This window comes from Mytilus californianus, unplaced genomic scaffold (assembly GCF_021869535.1).
Source record: "Mytilus californianus isolate M0D057914Y unplaced genomic scaffold, xbMytCali1.0.p SCAF_2, whole genome shotgun sequence".
Taxonomy (NCBI): Eukaryota; Metazoa; Mollusca; class Bivalvia; order Mytilida; family Mytilidae; genus Mytilus; species Mytilus californianus.
This window is the reverse complement of record NW_026262668.1, coordinates 99,043,370-99,055,691: the sequence shown is the minus strand read 5'-3', so window position 1 is coordinate 99,055,691 and position 12,322 is coordinate 99,043,370. Positions and strand designations below refer to the sequence as shown.

The 12,322-nt window shown below is 32.1% G+C and overlaps 1 protein-coding gene across 12 annotated transcripts in view; it reads right to left on the bottom strand.

Annotated features, from left to right (window-relative positions):
* The window catches only part of LOC127730521 (uncharacterized), a 107,631-nt gene that overhangs the window by 30,144 nt on the left and 65,165 nt on the right, over positions 1 to 12,322 (bottom strand). The window contains exons 10-14 of one of the 12 annotated variants that reach the window (XM_052238952.1): positions 7,580 to 7,860; positions 5,045 to 5,303; positions 3,807 to 4,107; positions 3,071 to 3,118; positions 1,167 to 2,279 (exon numbers count right to left, since the gene is read on the bottom strand). The exons of the other annotated variants lie outside the window; for them this stretch is intronic. Of the exons in view, the coding sequence (XP_052094912.1) occupies positions 1,975 to 2,279; positions 3,071 to 3,118; positions 3,807 to 4,107; positions 5,045 to 5,303; positions 7,580 to 7,860 (1,194 nt within the window). The 3' untranslated portion in view covers positions 1,167 to 1,974. Of the gene's footprint in view, positions 1 to 1,166; positions 2,280 to 3,070; positions 3,119 to 3,806; positions 4,108 to 5,044; positions 5,304 to 7,579; positions 7,861 to 12,322 lie in introns of those variants that run through there. 12 annotated transcript variants of the gene reach the window in all.

Sequence of the window (12,322 nt, the reverse complement as noted above, 5' to 3'; positions counted from 1 at the left end):
AAAGTAAATAGAGAAAACGCACAATACAATCGCAAAATATAATCTTTAAAAAAGCCATATAGTCACATAATCACATTAGAACGGACTAAATTAAAAAGAGTGTTATTTTTATACGACAGACTTTAACGTTACTGTTGAAGATAATAAATTATCAAAACACACACCGATGCTGAAAGCCAATTCACAGCACCTAAACTCTCAAATATAATCAAATTAAACGGTACTGATTTTACTGCACTATATGCGCACTTCAACAATTAATATTCTTCAATGATGCTCGAGTCCAATTTTTTGACAGCCAAAAGCTAATACAAACGTTGAATAATCAAAAAGGATAAAAACTATTAACTAACCCGAACAATAAATCCGAGCAAAGAAAGAAGAAGATACTTTCCCATATGTCCTCAGATTAAAAAAAGCAAATAAAGTTAAAACAATATCTGTATAATGCCAGTACTTAAGCACCGATGATATGTGCTAGTGATCCCCTAGGAGACTTAAAAGTCCACCGGTAAAGGTTTCGACCCAGTGGTAGTCATAGAAATAAACGGTACTACTTTAAAAGAGGGACGAAAGATACCAAAGGGACATTCAAACTCATAAGTCGAAAATGAACTGACAACGCAATGGCTAAAAAAGAAAAAGACAAACAGGCAAACAATAGTACACAAAACTCAACATAGAAAACTAAAGACTGAGCAACACGAACCCAAACAAAAACTGGAGGTGCTCTCAGGTGCTCCGGAAGGGTAGGCAGATCCTGCTCTACATGTGGCACCCGTCGTTTGCTCATGTTAGTACAAACCCAATAATAAGTCAACTTTGGTAGGTCACATTCGGGAAAAGTGGACGGGATTGAAGTTACGACATTAGGAACATATCCGCTATCATCAGTGAAACGGATATTCCGTAACGGTCAACCAACTCTTGATGTCGTCCGTAAAATTTACGAAGGGATGATTTTAACGTCACCACTTGGAACTCTTGGTTTAATAGCTTCCTTGTGAGCAGCAACCCTCTATTAAGGAAATCATGATAGGAAATACAAGCCCTGGAGTATCGTATCAACTGGGAGATATATACTCCGATAATATCAGAGAAAAGTATATCTTCGTTCGATCTACGTTATTTAGGAGAAGATGTAAAAAATCATGGAAAGAATAATAAACACAGAAATCATCTTTTAATCACACACATATGTACAAGTCGAGAACTTTGTTAATTTCTATTAAAAATTTCGGCGTTTTTATTTTAATATTCGAACACTTTGTAGATTTACAAATCCAATTAGAAATACATGTACAATGTTGTTTCTGTGTCGAAAATGTATATTATGTTCCCATGATATCAATATTGACAGACATGAATTACAAATTTACAGATATGAAATTTAAAGAATACATGTTAATTGGGACTCTATTGAGGGAAGCAAGTTTGACTATTTCTTAATAAGTATTTTCCGCTTAGTAAGGATCAGAAAGACATTTTACCAGAGAATAGAAAGAAAACTTTTTCATTGTACAAATTCATCTATTTAACGCCAAGGAATGTTTTATCTCATTTTGAAATGCAATTAATGTATACCTTAAAAAAGATAATTCATCTATTTAGTCTTGTTATTCCCATTGCCAAAAAGCTATATAACTGACTGTTCTGTGTTTTTGTATTTGAAAAATAAATCAAAATTGGTATAACTTGTAGTTCTAATTATAAAAATAAAAACATTAAAATACAAAATTAACTCTGTAGATTTCATCGTTCTGACACCTACACTATAAGAATTTTTTATTTAAGATATTTGTATTTGATAATTTTAGATAAAATTATACACCGGGTGTCCCTAAACTAGTAATTTTGATTAGAAATCATAAAAACATGTTCAACTGAAACAATAGTATTATCATATTATAATCGATAATATTATGTTAAAATCAAGTAAATCGTGTCTTCTAGTGATATTCCTTCAATACTAAATTACCAGCTTAAACATATTTCCCTATCGTCTTTCTGAGCCATTCTAACTTCCTCAGCCTCAAACTCTTTTTCAATTTTAACTAATGCGGCAATCAGAGAGTTAACTTGACTGCCGTATGGACGCCTTCCCCTCCATTTCCAGAATACTGCATGCAGTAAATCATCAATCTTAGGTAGTTCCTTAGCAAGTGCTACTACTTCTGTTGGGGTCACATTTAGCTGTATTGCTAATTGCTGGGCTTCGTCCTTGTTAAGTTTTTTTGCTAGTTGCATTAGTGAACTTATCTTAAGAACTTCAATCGTACCTACAAAACAAAACGTAAGTGTCACATTTATAAACTCACAGATACAATTTTTTTGGAGTTATATATATTTGTCTATGAAATTGAAAACTGCACATGCGTATTTACTCTTGGGAATAGTGTACCCATTTAAAAATAAAAAAAATATTTAATTGTATTTGTCACTTTTCATTACGCAAATATAACCTAAATTAAAGACAGCAACCAATTTGAAAAGATAGTTTAAAATGTTCTCCAAGCAAAGCCGTGCGTTAAAAGTTTTTGTCGTTTATTTTCCATTTATTGATGGAAAATATGCACTTTGATACCTTTTTCGCCATTGGTTCTTTAAATGTTATATCATCTTAATCATAATAGATACCTGCCAATCGTTATCTACTTGTTTCGTTAGTCTCACCTATATTCAAAAGTTGTTTTTTGTCATTCAAAATAATAAATATTTGTATTTAAACCTTCTAGCTTAATCATATTATTCTGTACACTTCCCCCTTGTTTAATTGGTGTATTTCATTTTGCATATTATTTTAGTCTAGAACGTCCTTTTTTAAGACATCTGGTATTTGTATTCCAAAGATTCTATATTTTTTTCCTGACTGTTGTATGTGTTAAATATTCAAAAACAATTCTTTCATGAATTTGAAAGCTTTGTTTTGTAATTAGAATTTCTTCTTTTAAGTTTCAGGTGGGTGATACGTGCCTAATATAGTGCATATTATTGTAAGTAATAATAAAATAATCCTTTCTTTAAGCTGTTTGTTTTATGAAATTATAGAGCTATATGTATTGCAACTTACAGTCATTATCAGTCAGATGTTGAACAATCTTCAGTTGATTGTCTTCATCTGTTAAGATAAATAAAATAAAACTAGCTAAAATATTAGTAAGTATTAGTAATACTTTTGTACGTTTTTCTCGGTTTGTTAATGTTTTTACCAAATCTTCTACTACTAACAATACATGTCATCAAATACATTACTTATAAGCTTGATCTGGGTTTAGACATATAGCCAAAATGACTCTCCCATCCTACAGTTATATCTTGCCTTTACAGCTTGGCGATGAAAGGGAATAAGAATTGTTTGGACAAATTCCGGATTATTATACATTTTCAGTGGGTTTTATCAATGTCTTTGAGTACGTACATACAGTTGTTACAAGGAATTATTATAAAAAGGAAAAAGTAATGTCTATAGACAATGCAAATATATTTAAACATACCACCGAGTTAAGCTTTGCCTCTAAAATTAATCTTTCAGGTTGGCGTGCATTTACCAGAGACATCAAAGAAAACATTGACAGTTTTACACATACGGTAACTTGCTCAACATAGCTTCAATGTTTATGGAAAATGTTTGAAAACTTGAGAATTTTATTTTATTTTTTGTGGAGTGGAATATATGTGTTAGCATACTATTTGCAAAGGATAAAATGACCTTTTTATCGCGCTTGTGTGATTACAAGTTTCGATAGTTAACTTATAAAATGCTAAAACTAAAAACCTACTAGTATAATGAATAATGTCATACTCACTAACAGCTGATGGTGGTTGAAGGTGGATAGATAAGGATGTCAGATTTGTGTAGGTCGTGATTGGATCTCGTGGTATTACTGTTTCTTTATTTTTGCAACAATTAACACTGTCCAAGACTATGATTGGTTCCTGTTCTCTCTCTTCTATAAGCTCAATTTGGATTCGACCAACTGGAGGATTAATTCTGTTTGATATCTCAGTTTTGAAAATCTGGTAATTATCTCGGTTCGGATGAAACAGGAGTTTCTGTGTATCTGATTTTTCTGTTCCTATGATATTTATATTCCCTCCAAACTTAATCTTTAAAACAACAAGTGAAATTAAACAGTCGGTCGCCATATTCATATAAAAAAATCAATAGCATCTTAATAAACAACAATCAATCACATTTTCCTTGACACATATCTGAATAATGAAATCTAGTAAAAAAGCAATTTGAATAGTTTTATTCAATCATTAATGTGACATAATAGTCAATGTAACATAATAGAATTACTTTCTTTTCCAAACCATACTAATGAAAACACGTGTTACCCACTCTACAATTACTAGAAGGAAGAAAGGAACTAGTAAAACGCAACCTTCTATTACTGGTAAACTCAATATATTGTTCTGCTGCCTCATTAATTCTTCTATTTATTTTCTTTAAACATTTTTTTACGTCAGTCATTGTCAAACTTTCTATCTACTATACCTTTTTTGTTGGCGTCTTTTTAGAATAATTTGTATGTTTGTTTGAATTTTTTAGTCAGTTGTGTTGTATGTCTGTGTTGTATGTTTACACTGTTTGGCTGCTGGATCCCAATTATTTTCACAATAACCTATTTTGTCTGTTTGAGTTGCTCCCCCAATTTTGTCAATTTAAGGGAACTAAACTATAAACAACTGCCATACAAGTGGGATGTTTAGCTAGCAATAAACCAGGCTTAACCCACGATTTTCTACGGGGAATTCCTGTACCAAGTCAGGAATATAACAGTTGTTTATAACTTGCTCCGTTGATAGATAGCGTTTGATTTTGTCAGTTTTTAAGGATTTCCCTTTTTTGAATTTGCCTTCGATTTGGTATTTTATTACATTCTTTTTTTTTAGAAATAAAGCAGTGTAAAATGTACATGTGCCTATGGTAAAAACTTGTTGAGCAGACATATTTTATCCTCCAAATCTCTAACAGTATTATCATCATTGGACAGAATTGGCCAATTAACTTCACATGTAAATCTGGTAAACTATTTACCCTAAACCACTGATTGATCTGGACTGTATGGCACATATTCTCTGCTTGAATCTCATACTGCGCTTTCTCCCAAGTTTTCTTTCTCTTTGATGCCTTTCTCTCTAATGCACATTCTATAATTATTGCGTATTCGTCACAGGAAATCACTTTTGCTAGTGCAAAAAACTCGACTTGTCGTTCTTTGTTCAAAGCTTTTTGTATCTCCTTGCAAACGCCGATCATATCCGTATCAACCTTTTTCTTTGTTACACCTGTAAATCTGCAAACAAAATGAAACTTATTCAAACCAACGAATTTGAACTTTCTAAGTATAACCCATAAATTGATGAATGGATGGATGGATGACTATTTAACATCCAATGGAAAATTAAATGCATAATTAGGACGAGAACATGTTAATGCGATATGAATATGAAGTATTCTTTGTACTAGACAGACACGTTATGACAGATTTCTAACATGCTAGTTTCAAGGTATAGTCCGCAGATAGACACATTGTTCTGACTTCTGGCCGATAAGTCTTTCCTCTTAGTATTTAATGCAGCGTGTTTAGCGGAGACGCAGTAAATACCTAGTTTTAAAGTCTTCGGTTGAACCGTCCTGGGTTCGAACCCACGACTTCAAGCACTAGAGGCGAGCACGCTACTATAAAACCACTGAGGCAGTACATCATACATTGAAGCAGCGTATTAAAAAAAACAAAATTTTAATTTTCATTTGATTGACTTCATTTTCATAATTCGAGTTGAAAGCCATATGATACGAAAAGCGATTGGTTTACCTGCTAATTACTTTTTTCATTTTCTTTCCTCTCTGGGGAAGTTAAAATTATATAGTAGCAATGTTATATGTTATAACACCGAAGTTCATTCATCTCGGGTTCCCGCTTTGTTTTACGGTCACAATCATCCAGTTAAAATAAGGGGACAGTGGTATGAAATTTTGGAAATAGCTGAGCATAAAAAGGAAAAATAAAAATTCATGCAGCAGTATCTAAAATGGGCGTCCTCAAAATATTCAGTTTAAGTGTAAATAGACCGCATAGACTGGAATAACATCATTCATTTTAAATATTTCAGGAAATAATAAATGTCACCAAATATAAACGTTTGAACTAATGTTACTCTGTGTAACTTAGAGGAAAATGTTAGTTATTATTTTCACGAGAGAAATGCAACTGAACCAAAAGAATGAGAAAAGTTAAGTCATATCCAGTCGACAAGTACCTGACGAAAGACACGGTGATTGTATGGTGCGTTTGACATATGACCTAATATAAAATCCAACTCCATTGTTGTGATCCGTCCCATTCTAACTTCAAATCAAAGGGACAGTTACTTTTAAAGCAAACACTTTTCAATTTGACTATTTTTACATTTCCTTTTTCTGTATTGTTTTTGTCATGGAATAATAATTTGATGTCTTTTGGTTACTTGTGTCGCTGGGATGCTGTCTCATTGACATATACCAGGCATCTCCTTTATTAATATTCTAGATCAATCAAAACCTTAGTTATTTTCCATAAACTGTATTATTAGTTATCTCTCATTAAAAATAACGAGCTGCGATTTGTGATCACATAAAACATCAAAGTAATCTTTTTCATCTAAACGACCGGATTCATATGATACTTAAATGATATTTCAAGGAGTGAAATTTTGTTAGCATAATATTTAAATGTACAATCAAAGCTGATCGTTGTTGTCTTCAATGTGACTTCATTTGGTTTTTTTTACAAACAATTATCTAGTCCAGAGAATCAAAATGATTTTTACTGATCAAGGTCTGGGGTAGTCCTATAACATATGACCCCGGGCGATATTTTTTTCTTCTATTTGTCTTCTGATATTTTCTTAATACTTATGTTGTAATTTGTTTTTTTACATTTCATATTTCATATTTGCTGTTTTTGCTATTAATGTGCCGCTCCAAAAAAGTACAAAATGAAAATGTGATGAAAATCGTAACAGCTTCCAAAAACGTAACCAGTATTTTGTTAACGCCAATAAAGAATGTTTAAGTATTCAATGTTAATCAAAACAGTCCTGTAGTGTTTTTTTCGAGTTATTTGTTTTTAGGCATTGCGAAACATTTGGCGACCCAATGCGTTTAAATGTCCCTTAATAAAACTAACGTAATAATTGGGCGTAACGGATGAACGATTATCTGATCTGATCTGACCCAGTCAATTGGTGGTCACGTTCAAACTGTTATGTCTTTGATAATATTTTATTGAAATTATAAGTAATAAAGAATACTTCTCGGAATGTTTGAGTTTTAATGCTCTTCAACTTTGTATTTTATATGGCCTTCCAACTGTTTTGACTCGAGCGCCACTGATGGGATGAAATGTAGATGAAACACGTGTCTAGTTTATTTAGCTATATTTTTTTTTCAAAAACGAAATCAATGTAAGTACCGATAAAAAATTTTTTTTAAATATTTTACTATGTAGTTAAATTGATAACCTTTAAGAATAAGGATCAATGAGTTTACATACTTGGTATCTTAGATGAGTATTTATGGCAAACCTACATTGAGAAGTGTGTGATTTTGAAAGAAGCACTTCTATGTCTACTATCTCTTTTAGCAGCAATAATTTTCCAATCTTTTATTTCCTCTGGAAATTCTTTAGACGACGTTAAAATAACTATTTCATTGTCGTCGTTTATCGTCGAATGCGTTGGTAACTTCATGTCGATTGGTTTTTTAGGTTGTTGATGGTTACTCATGGAAATATCAATGATATTTGTAACTATTATTACTTCCTTGTTTGATTCTGCATCTACAATATTTACATTTTTTGTCTCCAGAACCTGTACAAAAGGAACCGAATTTAAATATTTACAATAGATCAGTTTCTAATAATTATTCATGTACATTGTGTTCAATTGAAATGATGTACATATTAGAATGTTATATAACTTAACATCAAACTGAACTAGAAAACTGACATGGCAGAAAAGACCTCGATTGAACATTTTTGTGTGAGATTAAGATACAAATAATTAATACTGATACAAACAAAGCAATTCAAGTTCATGGGGTATCAATCGTCTCTAATTTGGAAAAAAGGAATTAATTCAGGATGTGTTTTCGAGAAGTATAAGTTTTTTTTATAAATCCACACAATATGTTTTTTACGGTCATGCAGTAATTGTTGGGCAACCAATATGTATTGATACATGGAATAATTTTTTAATAACAAGCTAAATCAACATATTGATTTTCATTGAAATTCACACAGGAACGAATGTTTCTAAAAATAAATCAGGCTTTAACAAAAAAAAAGTTTTTTTCCACTTTATATATATCAATTTAAAAATTTAAACACAAAAAGAAGCTTCTTAATATTTGTAATTGTTTTAATACAAAATTTAGCAGTAAAAAATGAAAACAACACGTTACAAATTTCGTGCATCCGAAGCGCTTTTATCGATTTACCTTCATCAGGAACACTTAAAATTTAGAAGCCAATAATGTATAAGAGCCGAAACAGTTGAAGAGCTATATGACCAAAAGGACCTAAAAATAGGCAAATCCATCAAAGCCTGAGGTAGTTGAAATCTTAGTTTATTTACAATTTGAAAATTTATAAACGGACAACTTTAGAAAGTTTTGTTATTAAAGAGGGACGAAAGATACCAGAGGGACAGTCAAACTCATAGATCGAAAATAAACTGACAACGCCATGGCCAAAAATAAAAAGACAAACAGACAAATAATAGTACAGATGACACAACATAGAAAACTAAAGATTAAGCAACACGAACCCCACCAAAAACTGGGGGTGATCTCAGGTGGTCCGGAAGGGTAAGCAGATCCTGCTCCACATGTGGCACCCGTCGTGTTGCTTATGTTATTACAAATCCGGTAAGTAGTCTAATTCGGTAGGTCACATTCGTGAAGAGGAAAGGGTATGGTAGTTACGACATAAGGAACATATCCGTTATCATCTTAGAAACGGTTATTCCATAACGGTCAACCAACTCGTGATGGCGTCCGTAAAATTTATAAATCATGTCAATACCGAAGTACGGACTACTGAGCTGATGATACCCTCGGGGACTGATAGCCCAACAGCAGAGGTAACGACCCCGTGCTGTAAAAATTAAACAACATGTTATAAATTTCATGCTTCCGAAGTACTTTTCTGGATTTACCTTCATCAAAAACGCTAAAATCCGAATATTTAAGATTCAACATGAAATAACATTTTGTTTGGTTTTGTAAGTTATTATGGGCTTCTCCTTTTTGAATTTACATCGAAATAAAAAAAAGGAGATAAGGTATGATTGCCAATGAGAAAACTATCCACCAAAGTTCAAATAAAGTGGAAAAAGTTCGTTTTTTTAAACATATCTAAAATATCTTTATATCAATTTTGAAACCACTTTGTTTGTTAATTTTGACACATGGAATCGATTTTTATTATATCTAAATGTGTATGACAATATATCTACTTTCTTAGAATTTTTAGCCCAAATAAATATTCTACATAATTTGTGAAATACTATTATGTTTTACAAATATAAGTTTCTATGGTAATTTTTTTCCAAAACTATCTCAAAAACAAATGTTTTTTTCTTTGCCACAAAACAATGTATTTTAAAACTTTGTAATTTTTACTAATTATTCTTAAACAAATCTGTACATGTAATGGTTTACTTTTATAAATTTTGACTTGGATGGAGAGTTGTCTCATTGGCACTCATACCACATCTTCTTATATTCATATAAAAATGTCTTATATCTTTATATCGAGTTGAATAAATTCTACACTTTTCATGCTCTTCTCTATCAGGCACTATCTTCTTGAATGGCTTACCAACTAAAGGCAACAGTAGTATACCGCTGTTCGAAATTCATAAATCGATTGAGAAAAAAACAAATCCGGGTTACAAACTAAAACTGAGGGAAATACATCAAATATAAGAGGAGAACTACGACACAACAGAAACACAACATTAAAATATAACACACACAGAAACGAACTTAAATATAACAATGGCCATTTTCCTGACTTGGTACAGGACATTTTAAGAAAAAAAAACCCCAAGTGATATCATTTCCTCTCGACAGTGTTTACCTTACTGAATCTTATTTAAATCATAGATATTTATAAAAGGAAAAAATCAGCTTAATAAATGTACATAGTACTGTTTATAATTAAGTCTGAGGGAAAATGAGTTGTTTATTAGTTGTAATTGGCTTTGAACAAGCGTTCAGTATTGCAACTCTTAGATCGGTACTTTATTTGTGTCTGCTATATTTAATCTGATGAGCCTCTTTTTCAATTGATTTTTACAGTTAGTTTTCTTAATATGTTATGTTGTTACACTAATTTCCCAGATTAGGATGAGGAGCAAATACATGCTTATCTTGCTGTTCGGTGTGAGCCAAGGCTCCGCGTTGAAGGCCGTACTTTGACCTATAATTGTTTACTTTTTATACATTGTAACTTGGATGGATAGTTGTCTCATTGGCACTCATACCACATCTTCTTATTTATATTAACACCTCCACATTATATATGTGTCTGTCCGAAGTCGCTGTTATTCGTTGGTATTTGTTGTTTGCTGTCTTATTTGTTTTTCTATTCTTGTTTTGTCATAAATGAGTTTTGCTGTATGGGTTTTATTTGGTCATCTTTGAATGCCATACGTCCACGACATATGGACTCATTGGCAATATACCATATCGCCTTTTTTTTTATATCAAAATCAAACTGTCTCAGAATAACATCATGTGTGCTTCTTCGACGTTTTCTTTACAATGAATCTTTTTTTGCATTATTTCAAGTGCTCCTGACCGGTAGGCAGATTATTTTTTGTCATGCTCTTGACTTGACAATACAATTTTATTTTGGAATTGTGTGACGGCTCATGCATGCATAACAGTATTTGATTACCATATCTTTACACCCCGTTTCATTCCATTTAGTTCGTGCGATTCTGGTTATTGTTACTCGTTTGTTTGTGATATATCTGACATAAGATATTTAACGTAAGAATATCACCGTGATATTTAAAGAAATAATGGGCATCCCATAAGTCAAGTCATTTTCAAATAAAGCGAGGTCACCCAACTCTATTAAAACAAATTTAATATAGCAAAAAAGGTTAAAATTCGTGAAAACTATTAAGTATACACTGAATTTTAGTCTTAAACGGCCATTTCGATCTTAACATCTGAAAAGTCTTGTTCAGAGTTTATTTTTTTTTCGGATTTTGCAGTACTGTTCAGACATTGTGCTTGGAGTCAATCCAGTACTGTTCTATACCTTTTCAAACAAGTCAGTGTGTTGTTTATTACACATTACACAAGTAAATAACAGCTACTTAACAATTTGAACACGCAATAAACAGATCTTACTTGACTTCAAGCGAACTGTCTGAACAGTACTAAATTTACCGCAACGTATAAGCTGAAAATTAAGTAAAATATTGAAATAACTTTATTATTTATTGTTCAGTCTTTTAAGATGTAGAGCTGTTCATATAAAAAAAAATATTCGTTTCAGTCGACATTTGACCCGGATATTAAACATACTAACTTTGATGAATTGTGGCGAAAAGGTAAGTTTTATAAGACACCATTCCCTACTTGAATTATCAATTTCCTCGTTTAGTGAACTGATAATTCGGGGCCAAAAAGGTAATTTAAAACTACACAAAAGTTCATATCACGCGCATATGTCCAAGTATCAAGTTGATATGACCACAACTTCATGGTAAACTATACCTTAACCAAAATAATTAATCTGAGATTGTTCTGGTTTCACATTGTCATATTTTCATGTTCAGTGAACCGTGAATTTTTATAAAAATGTGTCAAGCTTAGATAAATTCATATGTAAGTAAACTGCTATCCAGCACTTGGCAAAGATCCGTGACATTTGCAAATAAAACCATAAATATAAAAATCAGGAGATGAGGTATGATTGCCAATGAGACAACTATCAACCAAAGTTCAAATAAAGTGGATGTAAGCAATTGTAGACAACCGTACGGCCTTCAACAATGAGAAAAACCCATCCCGTATAGTCGTCTATAAAAGGCCCCGACATGAAAAATATCAAACAATTCAATTGAAAAAAAACTAACGGCCTAATTTGTAACAAAACAATTAACGGAAAACAAATATTACATAAATGAACTAACGACAACCACTGAACTACAGGCTCCTGACTTGGGACAGGCACATAAAGAATGTGGAGGGGTAAAACATGTTTGTGAGCGCTCAACCCTCCCCTAACCTGGGACAGTGGTGTAACAG